The 17,118-nt window shown below is 37.5% G+C and overlaps 3 protein-coding genes across 12 annotated transcripts in view; 2 read left to right on the top strand and 1 right to left on the bottom strand.

The window, feature by feature from the left end:
- Positions 1-4,641, top strand: part of LOC128895272 (cationic amino acid transporter 2) — a 49,547-nt gene extending 44,906 nt beyond the window's left edge. For all 7 annotated transcript variants that reach the window (XM_054157723.1, XM_054157722.1, XM_054157724.1 and 4 more), the window contains 8 exons: positions 364-547; positions 972-1,096; positions 1,197-1,450; positions 1,729-1,971; positions 2,297-2,441; positions 2,600-2,693; positions 2,785-2,912; positions 3,189-4,641. In XM_054157723.1, the coding sequence (XP_054013698.1) occupies positions 364-547; positions 972-1,096; positions 1,197-1,450; positions 1,729-1,971; positions 2,297-2,441; positions 2,600-2,693; positions 2,785-2,912; positions 3,189-3,505 (1,490 nt within the window). In that variant the 3' untranslated portion in view covers positions 3,506-4,641. The remainder of the gene's footprint in view (positions 1-363; positions 548-971; positions 1,097-1,196; positions 1,451-1,728; positions 1,972-2,296; positions 2,442-2,599; positions 2,694-2,784; positions 2,913-3,188) is intronic.
- Positions 4,642-10,043: 5,402 nt separating this feature from the next.
- LOC128895292 (protein obstructor-E-like) lies at positions 10,044-15,035 on the top strand. Its single transcript, XM_054157776.1, has 5 exons — positions 10,044-10,521; positions 12,934-13,206; positions 13,558-13,752; positions 14,187-14,379; positions 14,677-15,035. Exons 1-5 carry the CDS (start codon positions 10,461-10,463, stop codon positions 14,726-14,728), a joined length of 774 nt encoding a protein of 257 aa, XP_054013751.1. The 5' UTR covers positions 10,044-10,460; the 3' UTR covers positions 14,729-15,035.
- Positions 15,036-15,145: 110 nt separating this feature from the next.
- LOC128895278 (parathyroid hormone/parathyroid hormone-related peptide receptor-like) overlaps positions 15,146-17,118 on the bottom strand; it is a 38,358-nt gene continuing 36,385 nt past the window's right edge. For 3 of the 4 annotated variants that reach the window (XM_054157741.1, XM_054157740.1, XM_054157742.1), the window contains exon 14: positions 15,147-16,288. In XM_054157741.1, the coding sequence (XP_054013716.1) occupies positions 16,163-16,288 (126 nt within the window). In that variant the 3' untranslated portion in view covers positions 15,147-16,162. Of the gene's footprint in view, positions 16,289-17,118 lie in introns of all 4 variants that reach the window. The other variant, XM_054157743.1, reaches the window with a different exon arrangement.

Raw genomic sequence — 17,118 nt, 5'->3', positions numbered from 1 at the left:
AGCCAAGACTTGCAAGAATTAAAAAAATAACAAAACAATGCAAATTGAATTGAAATCAATTCTCTTCAGGTCCATATCAAAAGATCCCCTTTGACTATTTTTCTTCAATTATTTCCTTGAAGAATCTTCTGAATTGTACCAGTGGCAATGATTGACTTCGCTCAGAAAATTCTAATACCAGCCAATTATGAAGCTGGAGAAGAGCCAATTGATAATGAGATCAATTCTCTTCGGGTCTATATCAACAGATCCCCTTTGATTATTCTTCTTCAATTATTCCCTTCAACAATGTCCTGCCAGTCATTTACTAACAGTATCAAGCTGAAGGAGGATCAGTTGACGATTAAATTATTTCCCTCTCAGTTCCATACGATGAAGTGGATCACGATTCAGCATTGGTGGAGATGTTTGGCCAGGTTGGAGCCTACAAATGCAAATACATCGTCGCGGTTGGTGCTCTGGCTGGATTGACGGTTTCCATGTTCGGCACCATGTTCCCCATGCCTAGGATAGTCTACGCCATGGCCCAGGATGGCCTTATATTTAGGTAACCGATATAAACAATAATATAGCAGTAGGAAAAGGGATAACACTTAAATTTGTCTTTTTATTAGCAACGATATTATAATAATGAAAGTACCTCATCCTATTTAAAAAAGCTATTGTTGACATTTGGAAAATATGCCCTTGAAATATTTGTTACGCAGACGATAATATTGCTCTTTTGACACTGAAAGGTTTTTATAGGAACAATTTTGTTTATATTGTTTAAGGCAACGAAAATATTTCAGGTGGTCACCTTAAATGGAACACCCTGTATATTACAACACAACGAATATTCCATAAATACACACGTACATCATACGTAGTAACGAAATTAAAAGAATCAATCGGAACACTCAATCACTCAATCGGATGAATTGTTAATCGAATATAATTGTTAATTTTTAAATATCTGTTTTGTTATTCAGGAGTCTGGCCCAAGTGTGGCCAGCAACGGGCACTCCAGCCCTGGCGACACTCACTTCCGGTTTGTGTGCAGCAATGGCCGCCCTGCTGATCCAGCTCGAGGTCCTGGTGGAAATGATGTCCATCGGTCAGTGCACTTTCTTCTTTGCCATAATTGAAATCGTTGTCCGCCAGATAAATCAAATGAATTGTTAGGAATTTTGACTAAATTTTACCGGAATGTTCAGGTACCCTGCTGGCCTACACCCTGGTGTCCACCTGCGTGCTGATCCTGCGCTACCAGCCGCACACCACGAACCTGGTGGAGCTCCTACCGCAGAGCCTGAAGACGCCTTGTCGAACGCCAACGAAAGAAACTCAGGGAAACGGTCAAGTGACCTACGGCAAGGAGCTTCGACCTGATCAATTGACCACTGCTCTGAACACTGTCCAAGCGTCGCAATCGGAGCTTGCAGCGGCCAACAATGGCCAACGTATCATGGTGGGATGTCCCTCTAATCATAATCCCTAAAACGTTTCATTTTATAAATTGTATCTGCGAACTTTAATGTCAGTTATTGTATCACAAATTTCTTTCTTTAAATTTCTATTCTCAATTTTATTCCATTTTATTTATAGAAAAATTAAATTACGCTATTTATGTTTAAAAATGGCAATATCGGGTTTAAATAAATATCGTTCTGAAATGTTCGGTGATTGGAATTTGTAAAATATCGATAAGTAATTATTAGGGTTTGAATGACTTTACGCTGATATTAGGTGAGACGAGTGAGGAGAGCCAACAGCTCTTCGCCAGACTCCGACGACACTTACGGAGCAGAGGAGGACGAAGTAGGATTGGGGAAGGATGACCAGTATTTGGTCAGCGATAGAACCGAGAATAAATTCTACGGAAGCGTACACGCAGCTGCGGCAGCGTCCAGTTGCGGAAGCGCGCATCAATATCCAGGAACAACGCCGATAATAGGGCCGCCATTGAATTATCTTCAGCGCCGTCTTCAGGTACATGCAAGCCCCGAAAGGCAAAAAGTTTTACCTAAAATAATTAATATACTTCACTCTGCACAAAACGTAAGAGATTGTGTAGAAACATTGTGGGAAAAAATGTTCGCAACAGAACAAATTATTCACGCCTGAGAAGAGACGTATATCCCTGTCAAACATAAATAAATATATGTATCTACCACGTCTGGAATTGTCGTTTTCAATAATTTTTTAAATAAAACTCAAACATCACCCGAAGCAAACATGTTGACAATAACTCAATATTATTTATTCCTGCTGTAATTAACAGGAAAAAGTTTCATAAAAAAATATTGCATTGCAGGCAGCACAGTACCTATGTCCTGCAATTTTCCCTTGGGTGGACCGAGGCCCAGCGACGGAGGCGTCTGGACGCTACGTCATGAAGCTAGTAGGAATTCTCTACCTTCTGATCCTAATTTTCGATCTGATTATCGTTTGTGGCATGGGTGAGTTGTCAAACTACTTGATTTATATATTAATTTATGATACTATTATACTTAATATTTAATACCAGTAATATTATAATAATTAATAGTGAGCTAGTTGCTTATTTGGTACCATCACTTAGGTATCACGATGAACAATATTCGTTATCGTCTTTCAGGAAACATGGGAACATTCACCACGTTATTAATGTTCATTTTCCTCTTCGCCATAATTGGAGTGTTGCTCGCCATCAGTAGAAAGCCACAAAACAGGTAACCATAATAAACAATTCATACATTTGCAAACGGAACGCTTAGAGAATGGATTATATGAACAGGATATCTGAACAGTGAAATCTTTCAGGAACAGCATGATGTTCATGACCCCGGGACTGCCATTCGTCCCTGCGATCGCTGTCACCGTGAATATATACCTCATCTTCAAGCTGAGCATCTTGACTCTCGTCAGATTCACAGTGTGGATGATACTTGGTAAGAGGAAGTATCCGATCAACTTCCTACGAGCTTTACCTTAACTTTCCACTTAAGATCTATCAGTTGATCCAAAGATACAAAATTTCAATCAAACTGCTTTTATTGCGAGTCTCTTAGCTACTACCTAACACTATCAACATTTATTAACCAGAGACCTAGTGCGCAGAGATCTAGTACCTCATGGTCCCTGCGTCATCATTTAAGCCAACCTCTTCACCATCCACCTAAACTTCCACAGCAACCCCCGAAATCTAATCCCTTCTTCCCTTCCAGGCTTCATCATGTACTTCTACTACGGCATCAAGCACAGCAGCTTGGAGGAGGCCAGCGCGTCCGAGACCCAAGAAGAGTCCGTGACAGCAGGTAACATAGAGCTGACAGTGACGGATACTCAAAGACAACAACCTCAGCATCCGTCGTCCTACTCGACGACCGATCGCAACATCTACGAAGGCCAACAGCTAGACGCGTTCGGTCAGCCTGTGTTCGGCAGCACGAACTTCGGTGGGACACCTAGCCAAAGGCCAACCACAACTACTGGCCAGCCACTCTTCGTCGATCAGGGGAACTTCCCCACCTGGGACGACTGAGTGCTGAACGAAATCCACACAAATATATATATTTGAAGATATAAGATAAATTATTACGCAAGCCTGACAGGCATCGAATGTTCGCCGGCGAATAAATGACCCTTGGAGCTCGCGGTGGGCCCTGGCCTCTGGATCATGATCGAAAGATGATGAGACGTAGCGTTGGTCCTTCGAGAGACTGTTTTGTATTTTTAGTTGGGTAGAGAACTGGAGAGCAGTGGCGATAAGTTTTTAGATGGTGTCTTACGTTGCGTTTGGATTCTTTGAGAGTAGAGTGGTGGTCTATCTTCTTGGGCCCTCGAAAGAGATTCTTGGGAGGGTTCATCATCCTGTTTCTCTTTGGATTTTCATGTTCCGTTATGGAATGGTACAGTTGGGAGGCGTGGTGATTATTTAAAATTGGGAGAGGGCGAGGTTGATATACTGAAGGCCTTTATCCTATAATTTTGTTGAATATTGATGTGGCTAAGCTCAAAGCTCTGGGGTAGTTTTTGAAGTAGCACTGTCGAGAGTTTTTGTTTCGTAAAGGAATTCATCTAGCTCAAAGCTCTGGTAGCTTTCCATTTAGCTGAAAGCTTAAGTAGCTTTCTACCATCGAAAAAATTCGGGTTGTTTGAACATAATTTGATACAATGTTCCTTTAGTGTCGTCAACTTTAGATTATTGGTGGTGGTAGGTCTTAAACTTGCCTCCTGAGGAACCTAACTCAAAGCTCCGGTGGCTTTCCATTTAGCTCAAAGCTCAGATAGCTTCCCACCATCAAGAAAATTTTTTTTGTTTGGACATCATTGGATCGAAAGCTCATTTAGTTCCTTCGACTTTAAATTGTTGATGGTAGAAGGTTTTAAGCTTCCCTTCCAAAGGAATCCACCTAGCTCAAAACTCAGGTAGCTTTCCACTATGAATAATATTACTTGTGTTTGGATATTATTTGATCCATAGTTCCTTTAGTACCTTCAGCTATAGATTGTTAATGGGAAAGGTTTTAAGCTATCCTTCTAAGGGAATCCACCTAGCACAAAGCTCAGGTAGCTTTCCATTTAGCTTAAAGCTCATTTTGCTTTCCACCATCAAGAATATTTATTCTGTTCAGATAATCTTTCATTTAGAGGTCAATTACTATCAGAAACGCACTGAGTCCTTTTTTCATAGAAAATTGTCATCATGTTGGTCGATGATCGATCAGGCAATGCTGCTTCGAAATTCCGAGCTTCCCTGACAGATTTCGCTTCTCAGCGAACGAGAACGTCAATTTCCAATCAATCCTGATCGATCATTGCCAGGGATGCACCTTCAGGATCCTCAGCCGATCACCTACTCTTCCGAACAGGGCCGTGCTTAGGCATTTCAACACCTGGTTCAATAACAGAACCCTTTATCTATTTGTTTGAAGTGTAAAACATTTTTTTGGATTTTTTTGGAGTTTCTAGTAAAATAGATTTTTGAATTTTTTTCAAAAGCGTTTGAAGGGTGCTGCAAACTTTTTTAAATAAATTAAAATTGAAGATTGCAGCTGTTCATTGATAGTCGAATTATGAGTACCATATTCAAATTTGAGAAACTAAAAATTACGTGAGTTAAAAATAGAATTGAGAAAAGAATTTGATGAATTTAAAAAATGTAAAACATTAAAAAAAAATTTTAAGAATTCAACGTTTTTAGAAATTATAAGAATTAAAAATATTTGTTCTGCAATTGGAAATATTCGTCTATAAAAATTCTTATACTTTTTAAAATAGATGACACTATTCTCTAAAGAATATTATCGACCAAATAATTAATTTAACTCGTTTAACGTACTTACCGTTAATTTAATTTCAAGGGTGTCCTCGTGCCTAGTCGCGGTCCCGCACTCGAGAATTAATTTAAAACCAAAGCAAAACGGCGTATCCGCGAGCCTCCTACAGGGACGTACTTGTTGACTACTGTTTTCGGGACGAATGTAGCAAATAATTTTCCGCGGCAATATTTATTATCCTAGTTGTATAAAGAGATTAAAAAAAAAGGGGGGGGAGGGTATCGTCGTTGACGAGGCAGAGTCGTCGAAGCACAGAACGGAATGCTTAATAAAAAAAAAAGCTGCAGGGGATGAAAGATGGGGGATGAATGACGAGACCATTATCATTCCTAGCATAAGGCGAAACTTGTGTTTTCCAAAAGAGCATTTTAACTGCTAAGAGATAAGTTTAAACGTACCGCTAGTCACGAGAGAAAAAGAAAGAGAGAGAAAGAGAGAGTAAAGAGGGAAAAGTGAACGCGTGTGCGTGTGCGTATGTGGGTGTATGTGTGTGTAAGAGAGAGAGAGAGAACTAGCATGAAACTGAAAAATTTCGTTCCTGAGTGGATCGATAGGAAACGAAGAAAATTATCAAAAAAAAGTCTACAAAAAAAAGAATACTTGAAAAAATATATTTAACTTGCCTAAATCTAGTCTTTCCCGTAAGAAGGAAGTTTAGCGTAACGTACTGTAATCCTAAACCTAAGCTTAACTGTAAACTTGCGTGCGTCTTTACCTCGATTAACGATTAAGGGAAATGAAGATCGTTTGTCCACATTGGTCGTTCCATCGGTTCTTTCCACGGATCGCTTAAGGGTTGCAGCGTCCCCTGCTTTCTCACGCCACTGGGAAGGGCTCAAGTACGTTTGGGTGCCGCGGGAGGTCGCTTCGAGATTCAAATTACCGGAAGAAAATCAATTATGTTCCAATATATGTTCATCATGTTCCGATACTGCCCCTTACGTGTAATTGTTTTTAGTATTTATCGTACATGTATATACCTAGACGAAACTTGCACAGAAATTTCATTTCGTTGAGATTAGCTGCCTGCGAGAGAGAAGTATGTACATATTTTAGGGCTTCGTTATACGCAGGAAGGATGTTTGGAAATATAATAGTGAAACAAATGATAATTTGAGAGTCAAACAGGTATTTGCACACTTACTGTTTGTATGATAGATTTATTTTTCTTATTGAATGGGATTTGGGAAAGAGAAAAGGGGAAAAGGAAAACGGGAAAGCGAAGATGGAAAAGGGAAGAAGGAAAGAGGAAGGAGATGCAGGAAAAGGAAAGAAGGAAAGCGAGAAAGGGGAGAGAGACTAAGGAAAAGCGAAATGGATATAAGAAAAGCGGAAAAAATCGTGGAAATAGGAAGAGGGAAAAGGAAAATGGAAATGGGAATAAGGAAAGAAATCTAGAACCGATATTGACAGAAAAGAAATAGGAAACTTCTCGAAGGGGAAATGTAATAGACAGGTCAGCTTCCAGGGGTGGCAGCCCACGTACTTTGCGTCTCTCCGTTTCTTCTATTCTCAGATCTACATATCGATCGGTGATCTATTTCACATATCAATCTGCAACTTTTGCAGGGATGGCATCCGTGAGACTGTAGAGAGAATGTAGCGAGAGAATGCTCGAGATTGATCTATATATTTATCTTTAAGTATTAACGCGTCTGTTAAAATTTTCTAATATATATATATATTATATATATTATATATTATATACATGTATTATACATACGTATGACGAGATACTTTTTATGAGGATGGTTCGATCGAGATCGATTGATCCATAGAGGCTACTGCATTAGGCTTTTCAGTTATTAATCTTAACTACCTGTAACGTCGACATGGATTGCTACTGCTAGAGAAAGGGGAAATCAGTAAAATGGAAAATAAGGAAAGGGACAGGAAAAATGAAAAATTAGAAGTGGAAATAAAGAAAATGGGAAAGGGGAAGTAGAAATGGGAAAAGGGAAATGGAACACTGTAAACGTAAATGAATGAACTGAACTCCCCAACTCTGTCTAACAGTTTATCCAATCCACTGTTAGCAGCTAGATCAAATGTTAAGCCATTGAGGCAATTTAAGTGACAATATTTTCCATTTCCCAGTAATCCATTGAATTGTTCAAACCATAAGTTAACATAGTATATAACAAAAAAAAACACTTGCCCGTTAATAACAAACGAAGAAGACGTTTGAAAATACAGAGAAGCGATCAAAGACACTTCTTCGAGTCCCGGGGATTAATTTAATGTCAAAAGTGAAACCTCCGTAGAAAATGGATTCTATGCAAGTACGTTCAACAATGATACTCCCTGGTACATTAGCTTCAACGTAGAAAAAGTCTCTTCCCTTTGAATTTGAATGCAGAAGCGATTCTCTGAAATTGACATATCTAGACTTTCCTATTACATATCTAGACTTTCCTCGACCAAGAAACGAATTGACTACGAATTTTCCATCGAGCTCGATCCATATCTTCTTGTAGACTTCTCGGGTCTTCCTGGAGACTATCAATTCCCCAGACTTCTGATGAATTTTCGAAATATTTTTGGAAAACCTTGAGAGTCGTTTCAAGATTTCAAACAATATTCCTTCTTTGCTAATTGGTCGTTTCAATGGCACAACGATAGATCGCTAGGGATTTCTTTTGTTGTTTCTTGGAAGAAGTCTCGAGAGCCTCTCACTGGAAAATATCAAAGAAAATGGGGCCGAAAAATAGAATGTTGGCGCGACGTATTGCTATTTGCTTCTTTTGGTTAGCATTTCAAATTCTTGTATAAAAGGAAATGGCCTATTGTGTGGCTGCAGGATGAACCTTGAACGCTTTTCAGGAACATGAGGAGGTAGAAAGTTAATAAGGAAGATGAAATCAGTGGTGAAATGATTCAAATGGTATCGTTCCAAATAAGTAATATGGTATTATCATTCTCTGAAACTATTCATTCTATTTCTATTGGACCTTCGAGTTTAGACTTTGGATTCTGGTTCTTGGATCTTGGATCTAGGATCTTGGACGAAGGATCTTGAGTCTAGAATACTAGACTCCTTGGACCTTAGATATCTCATACCACGTTAATCGCTTCGTTCAAGACGCAGATACTATTGTCAATGAATCTTAAGTGATTGTCTTCGCTGCTTTCTCGCTTCTTCTTTTATTATATTTGAATCCTTGTCATCTAAAACAATTGTTTCTGCAAAACAACTGCAATCGTATCAGTGAGACAAAGATCTACTAAAGTTCCATTAAAACAAAATACTTTTCAAAAATGTCTACACTTTCATTGAAGGCATCAAGTGGACATGGAAAAAAAAAGGTAAATAGGAAATAGAAAGTGGGAAATTTGGAATTGGAAATTAGAAACGAGATATTTGGGATTAGTCGAGGGATGAAGAGTAGCGAAAAGAATGAGTGTATGAGTAGCGAGAAGGTGAGAGTGAAACAGAGCAAAAGGGAGAGAATGAGAGAGAGTGCAAGTGATCGGTGTATATCTTATGATTTGTTTTCTTCTCTCGGGAAAACCGCATGTTGAAGAGATATATGCGCACCAGAAGGACAGAATTTTCCATGTAATATATATACCCTTACGTAACTACGTTGTTTAATATTGATAAGGATCAAAAATAAAAGTGATTATTCAGAAACTAACCCCATAGTCTTTCATTATGAAAGTCTGAACCTGCACATAATTTTTGTTTGCGATTTTCCGGAATTTTCAATCTTTCAAGAATGTTTATTTTCTAGAACATTGAATTTTTTTTAAATATATTTCATGCTCCTTTCAGTTTTTCTTTTAATGTTCAATAATTCACTTCCTTAGGTAATGATCATAACTATCAAGCAATGATAATCTCTTTGCCTTGGATTTTTATTCAGGTGAATTTAATGTCTCGAGCTCGTTAAGATACAGAAAGAATCAGTCGTAAAAGAAATTCGATACAACGTTATCGAATCGATTGGATATCGACACAAAGGATCGTTTGGAAGGAGCTTCGAGGAACAAATCAGAGAAAAAGAATTACAGCTTCTAATTTTGACCGGTAATAAACTTTTATTACTTTTTTTCCAATTAGTCTTTACGTTTTAAATATTCTAATCTACACATATTTCGTTTTTTGTCCAACAACCTTATTGATATTATCACGATAGGATTATATATAAAATACCTTCGTATTTCATTGTGAATAGAAATATCGTTACAGGCCCGCTATCGACTTGATTTTCCTTCGTTTATGGTCGTCGACTCGCAACCATTTCTTGTGTCGCACGGAGAAAAGATCCGTGAACGTTCGAGACGCAGAAAGAATCGAAGAAAATGTCAAGGCTCTGGTCCCTGCGATGCCCGAGGCTCTCGTTTCTTTTCTAGACCTGGAACTTTCGTTCAATATTGCGTAAATCCTGCATCATCCTGCCATTTCTTCGTCACCGTTTGCTCCTCTTCCTTCAACGACGAACATTCTTTCTTCCTTCCGCAATTTTCGAATACCTCTTGGAGAATCTGTTTAAAATAATGTCTCTAAAGATAAAATAATAATTGGAATGATCATTTATACATAAAGATATATTTTGACAAAACATACATTATAAAAAGATAAATATTGAATATAAATACAAATATACAAAATAGTTATTATTTTTGTACAATATTTTGCACTAATATAATATATATATATATATATATTGAGAATTTTAATATAAAATATAAAATTTTGAATATTAATATTACATATATATAAATTTTATACTAAAATTCTCAAATCCCATGTAAATAAAATGTATTCAAATAATCTGCTATTCATAACCCTTAACACCAGCTAACACACCTAACACCAGCTATGTTCCACAAACTAAAAACACGTCAACAAATGAATTTAATCAACTCAACCCCTGAACAATATACCTTCTCTTCCATTTCATCCCAAAATTTCCTCCAGAAATCTACCAAACATCCTCATCCAAGAACCTTTCCTGTTTTCCTTTTTTATCACAAAAAAAAAAAAAAAAAATAAACAATCAACAGAATCTCATCCCAATGCGAGGTGGTGGGTGCACGGTCTCTTCTCTCCTCTCCTCTTCTTGAGGTTACCTGAGATGATAAAAGCTCGCGAGGAAGCGAAGACGACACTGTAGTGCTGGTTTCGGGAGCGGGACAACCACGAGCTCCGAGATGTCCTCGAAAACGAACGTTCGTCTGGTGATTACCTGCGGCGTGATCGCGGTCGCTGCCTGTGAGTAAATCCACGAATCGATGTAGTGATCGTTTCTTCGTGAAAGAGAAATCTTACGAAGAGAGCCTTACGAAATCTCTGACGAGAATGGTGGATAGCAATATTAGTGCGTTTAGTATGCAGAGTAATCAATCACTGGATGCTCTTGATCCTTTGGCGATGGTTAGGTTTATTCTGTAGGAGCAAAGTGTATTCGTATTATTATTATAAATTATAATTTTATGGTAAGACGAGGTGTCAGGGAGATTTTAATTTTCAAGCGAGAATAAATTTAGTGAATTTTAATTTTTATATCCGGCGTTAAACCTTTTGATCTAGTAGTGGATTTTGTATTTAAATATTCTTAGGGGTGAAAAGTACTGTTCAGGGAATTAAATGAAATTGTTGGACCCAGTAGAACGTTCCTCATAAATTTCAGTCTTCATTTTTCTGAAACATTCTTCTTCTTCATTTCTTCTATCTAGATTATTTAGCAATTGCATCGAACATTTCAAGCTTTGATAGCTTTTGGTACCTTCATTTGAGAGAGATATAGGGGTTCTCCTGATAGCAAAGAAGACTATAGTTTCCTTGAGGCTCCTACTATGTAGTTTCCCTACCATTTTTCCTTGGGCTCAGTTCAACGTTCCTTCTCATGAAGTTCAAAGTCTTCATCTATTTAAACAGCTTAACATTTCACGAGCATCGTCCACGTAGTCTATCTACCTAAGGCAATTGCCAAGTCTCACTCCTACCATTCCTCTTCACCCAAACCACTCAAGGATTTCATCAAACTTGCTTAGTATCTGGGTTCTCCTTCTGATAGAGCCTGGACCACCTTCCCCCTCTTCCACTCCACTAACAAAAACGCTTACCGTCTCCTATCGCATCCTGATCACAAAATAAGGATCCAACTTGTTTTCTTGAAACCTTCAAAGTCCACCAGAATTCTCCCCATTGCTGAATATACCACACACCTATTCTCTTCTATTCACCTAGCATATTTCGTGATGGGAAAAGATGGAACAAAATTCTCAACGACGCACTTCATTAAGAATAACGATTGTTCTCAAGTGTCTCGTAAACGTGACGCAATGACGTCACTGATAATACTGAATATTTCAATAGTGCAGGCTCGGTACGTCTGGCGATGAATTTTAACAAACCTGATCATTTTTGTCTGTTGCACAACTTTAGGCACGTTTGTCGAAGTGTGGCCCAGCAAGCAAAGTTCGTTATGACACCTTCTTTTGGAGCGCATTCGTTTGCTTTGATGGTTCTTGATTTTGTTTTAAAGTTGTGTCATAATTTGGAAGGAGATCGTTAGATCTTTGGGACTATTAGATCGTTTAGGGACAGCTAATTCTGTCGAAACTTTTCGATTGTTATAATTTAGAGAAAGCAAAGCCGAGCCTAGTAATCGATTTTGAATAATTACAACAATGTGTTTTTAAATATAGAAAAATAGGACATTGGAACTGTTGTCTAAGATTCGTGGCACCATGTGACTGTATTCGTTTAGGAATGACAGCAATTGTCAAGTCTTGGTACAATCCGCCTATTTTAATATTTCTCGGTCTTCTTAAAGTCACAACGCAATTTGAAAGAAAATTATTATTTCTCTCGATATTTCCCGTGAAAATTCAATTTATTTAGTCGGCCCTAAAATGATCAATCGTTATTTTCGAACCCAAAACACCCTGATTCTTCTTCCAAACACCTACTTCCAAACCGCAACTGTTCTCCTATCGCAAGCAGCCATCCCGATTCGATGAATTGAATTCACCAATGAGAACGAAATCTACCAGGCGTTTTATAACCGCTTACGTAAATTCGGTAAAATGATCTCAGCGCCTGAGGACGAGCAATAGCTTCCGGAAACCGGGGGAATGACGAACAACCCGTTCATTCTGGCCCGCGCCACAAACCAGACGCGTTTCGAAAGGCGGGTATGCTAATGCGCGCGACGCCTGCGCGGAGGTCAAACCATATCGCCTAACTTTCTCCGAGAGCCTCTTCGTCGTGAAGCGTGTGCACGCTCGCGGACCGGTTATGTCTTCGATGTGTTGCATTATGCAACCGAACGGCGTTTCCAATCGCGAAATACACCTGTGCTTTGTGGGATTCACGGCTTGAACCTTGGTCGTTCAAAAAATGCAAATCGCGAAATATCAGGTCGGAAAGGGGGTTGTATACGTTAGGAGGGGATGACATTTCGCTTTACGGTATTTCGGAGGCTTCGCCTAAGCTGGAATTTGAATTAGTGTCGAGGAGACGGTGGTTAAGGAATTGTAAACGTTGCAAATTGTTTCAATTTAATCTTCGTTTGTTTTTCTTTTGCTTTGTTTTCAAGCTGGAATTTGAATTAGTGCCGAGGAGACGGCGCTTAAGGAATTTTATATACTTCGAAAATACTTTTTCTTTCTGTTCCAGCATTGAGCCACTATCAGCGTTTCACAGGATCTGAACAAACTAATCAATTAGATCAGGTTCTCTCTAGGACACAGCAAACTTCGCAGGCATCGTGCCCAGAGAGGAACGGTCGTTTCCCTGTTCCTTCTCACTGCGACGCCTACATAGAGTGCATCGACGGTATCGCCGAGGAGAAGTTTTGTCCCGAGGGCCTTCTTTTCAATCCCGAAGCCAGATTCAATTATCCCTGCGGTTATCCCATTGACGTCGACTGCACTGGCAGACCATCTCGCCGTTAGTACCTTGCGATTATTCCCTTTCTATCCACTATCATTCTCACGATGACGCGTTTATCGTCGACAGAAATTCTTTTCCTCTCTTCTTCTTCCCTTCTTTATTTTCCACTTCTACTCTTCATTTCTCCTCTACCCTTTTCTTTGTCCTCTTCTCTTTTTTTTATCTCAATTTTATTCTCGTCTTTCTCTTCGATATCTTTTCTTTTCTTCTTTCATTTCTTCCCCTTTTCTTTTTCTTTTCTTCTTTCGTTTCTTCCCCTTTTCTTTTTCTTTTCTTCTTTCTTTTCCTTTTCTCGGTCTTTTTCCTAAGCACCAATATGTCAACACCAATTTATTGTTGACATTTCAGAGCCTGCACAGCCCACAGAAGATTGTCCACATCAATATGGATACTTCAAGGTCGGAGACAGTACCCACTGCGGCCAGTTCATGAACTGTGCCGACGGAAGGGGCTATATATTCGACTGTCCGGAAGGGTTGGCTTTCAACCCTGAAAGCTACCGCTGCGACTGGCCCGATCAGGTTCCTGACTGTGACGCTGAAGGTAAAAAAAAAAGAAAAGAAAAAATGTGAAGCGATTAAAAAATTTGAAAAAGTTTTCCTAAATATGGAAAACGAAATGCTTTACGATACTTGATTCAAATGTGAAAGAAGAAAGCAATTCTTCTTATCAATTATATCAAAAATAAATTTCAAAGTGTGTAGTTATCGAATACATTCTTAAGCATTCATTTCTCTAGCTGATGAATAACTTTTTTTTTTTTAAATAAGAAAAAAAAAGCTTTCTTTTTAGATTTTTACCATTTTTGATTATTAACATTCCTTGTAAGTGTTCATGCTAAATTCTATCGCCATAAAATTTAGAAAAAAAAACAACTCTCAATTCTATTACGATAATCCACGTTAACACAAGCTTACGCAATTTAATTTTACAATTTGAGCTTACATATCTAAGGGAAAGCGCATTTTCCATTATAGCTTATCTAGGTTTCCGATGCCCGGATGTGGAGGACACGTTTTTGAATGGACCACAATTCTATCGCAGTTCAAATGACTGCCAGCGTTACTATGTTTGCGTGAATGGTCGACCACGATTGCAAAATTGCGGCGATGGAAATGCGTTCAACGACCTCATTCGTGCATGCGATGCCGCGGAAAACGTCACTGGATGGTAAGAGGATTTTCCAGAATTTGTCAGTAATTTTCTAGATTTTCCTAGAATTTTAAAGTAATTTTCCAGGTTTAGAATTTTCTAGAAAACTTTCCAGCATTTTCCAGTAATTTCTTTCTGATTTTTCATAATTTTCTGTGTAGCATGAAAAACTATTTTTGAAAACGGTTTTCTGTATTTCACGAAGCTACTTACCTCACTTTTATTATTTATTTCATTTATAACTAAAATTTGCCACATATTTCCTTTCTGTAGGTTACCATTCGATAATTAACATTTTATTCTTTATTTTTCCAGCGAGCCTCCAGAAACGAGCCTGTTGAATGATCGATTCAGGTCACGATTTTAGGTATGCATTCCGATACAACAACCTTGAAGTCTTATAATTCCTGATTCGACGAGTGAATAGTCTCCAAAATTGTGCATTAATTATTTTGTTCCTCCACAAGTCTAAGTGAAAAACAAAGGTCCTATAAAAATGAGTAGATTTCCAAAATCAGTAAAATTGTAATTCCCAAACAATTAAATAAATTGATGCAATAACTGTAAAATATTTATAAAAGTCTGAAATCAAATATTGCATCACTTTGTTGCTATTGTTAGGAGATTTTAGAATATGCAACGATGCCATAAGTAATAATGTAAATACTTACTTTTAAGCAGATGTATCGTAAAAATGATACAGTTGCGAAATAATTAGTTTCTTAAATAAAAACAATGTAAAAGTATTTTAAATTTTATTATTTCCCTTGACAGATATATATATATGTATATATATATATATTCACAGACTCACATGTACACGCACATATATGTATAGTAAAAACATTCATCAGTTGTAATTTACAGAGAGTGTACAGATTAATTAATTATTCATACACTAATTACTAATTAGTAGTAATTTAATTGTAATAGTTGAATAATTAATAGCAGTTTAAATGGTGCCATTAGGATTCTGATTACCTATAGAAAAGATAAAGGAAATTTTCATTTTTTATTATTAATTATCACATAAATTAGGGAAGCCAGATGGATTTATGTTTTCATTTTAATTTTCTTTAACTGTTCCACGAGTGAGTTCATTATTGTTTTCCTTTATTTTTTCAATTCGTTTGCATTGTAAATATACATACCTATATATATATATATTATTTCTATACAAACTGAAACATACTCTGACATACCAAAACATTCTCTAGCCTCATATATTCCAATAATTTAAAAATACGTACAATTTTGGTAATTGGTATTAAAGCGTGCTAGTGAGAACTAAGCTTTAAATGAAAAAATTGTATTCCATATTTTGCTCTTATCTTAATTTAATGTTGTATATCCACAAGTTCTCCTATCAATTACCAAATATCATTACGGTACAACATAATGATATCAAAAAATATAAATGTAGTTACAACTGTTTAAATTACTCAGGCACATAATAAGAAAGTACAAGTTAATACTTGACCAGAACGATCAAACTTACGCTCACATTCGACCCACGCCGTACCATCAGTTCACAGTGACACAAAAAACACAGAAGTCACATGTAGTTTAAAATATAAGTTTCTTATACAGTGTCTGTGTATTTTCAATAAAAATAACGAAATGTTCATATGCATTTCCCCTTCGTAGTCCCATGTCGAACGTGACTCTACAAAAATGCACTGGAATTAAACAATCTGGAGCGCAGAGTGTTAAATTTGAATTATTTCATTGATCAGTCGGTGGTGATTCGTCTTTGGTATGCAACGATTGTACTAAATCTATATCGGTGGTTTATGAAGTCTCATGGTGGCCCGTGGTGCAAGTTGTGCAGCTCGTAAGCTAAATGACAACACTCTGAGTCGCTCCAACGATGATGGTCGCGTACTCTGTCAACATTCATACCTGTGCATGGGGTCAGTTCTGAGACCTGCAACGAAGAATTTACTTCATTACATTTCTTACGAATTTGGATAAATTGAAAAGCACGATGGTATACTATATACCGTAGCAAAATAATTTCAGGAGAGTGTCGCTAGAGAATAGCACAAGTGCATGCCTGCAAACTTCTACAAATTTCCATAGTTAATCTACGTCCCTCATTTAGCGACCACGAATTTAATCTCGCGACAAGCGCACCTTCGTTATTGTAAGGAGCCATACTTGAACCATCATTTTATTTCAAGGACACGCAATCGACCCGACAACTCCATTTTATTTGAAAAACTCCAATAACTGGGTGCTCCCAGTTCCGCGATGTTACAAGTCGTAAAAAAAAAAACTCGCCTCGTTTTACGAGCGAGAAAAATATTACACTCGAGGCGCTCAAATTTTACAGGGTGGCTGAAAATGGAAAAATTTATTTTCCGAAAAGTAAGCGGCTCGAGGAACGAAGTGCTGAAGGTTTTACGACAATGACAGCTCAAGCGGAAGTACTTTGTTTTTGGGAGGAATAATTTCAATCCTTGAATAATAGAAATAGCTTCCGAAATTAGAAAATTTGGATTGCGAATAATTATAATGCAAGGGGGTTAAGATAGAAAATTGTTTATAAGAAGAAACATGGATAATTTGAGGTAGAACATTTTTTTCGAATGAGGCCCAATTTGGATTCGAAGTAGACTTAGACAGGGAGATAGATACATGAAATTATTGTGTCGCTTACAAAGGTAGTTCTATTGGTGTTCATGTTTCAATTTTTTTTTTTGAAAGTTTAAATATTTGAGATATTTTTTTTACTTTTATTTTACTTTTATTGTT

This window comes from Hylaeus anthracinus, unplaced genomic scaffold (genome assembly GCF_026225885.1).
Source record: "Hylaeus anthracinus isolate JK02 unplaced genomic scaffold, UHH_iyHylAnth1.0_haploid 5, whole genome shotgun sequence".
Taxonomy (NCBI): Eukaryota; Metazoa; Arthropoda; class Insecta; order Hymenoptera; family Colletidae; genus Hylaeus; species Hylaeus anthracinus.
This window is presented reverse-complemented; position numbering and strand designations above follow the sequence as displayed.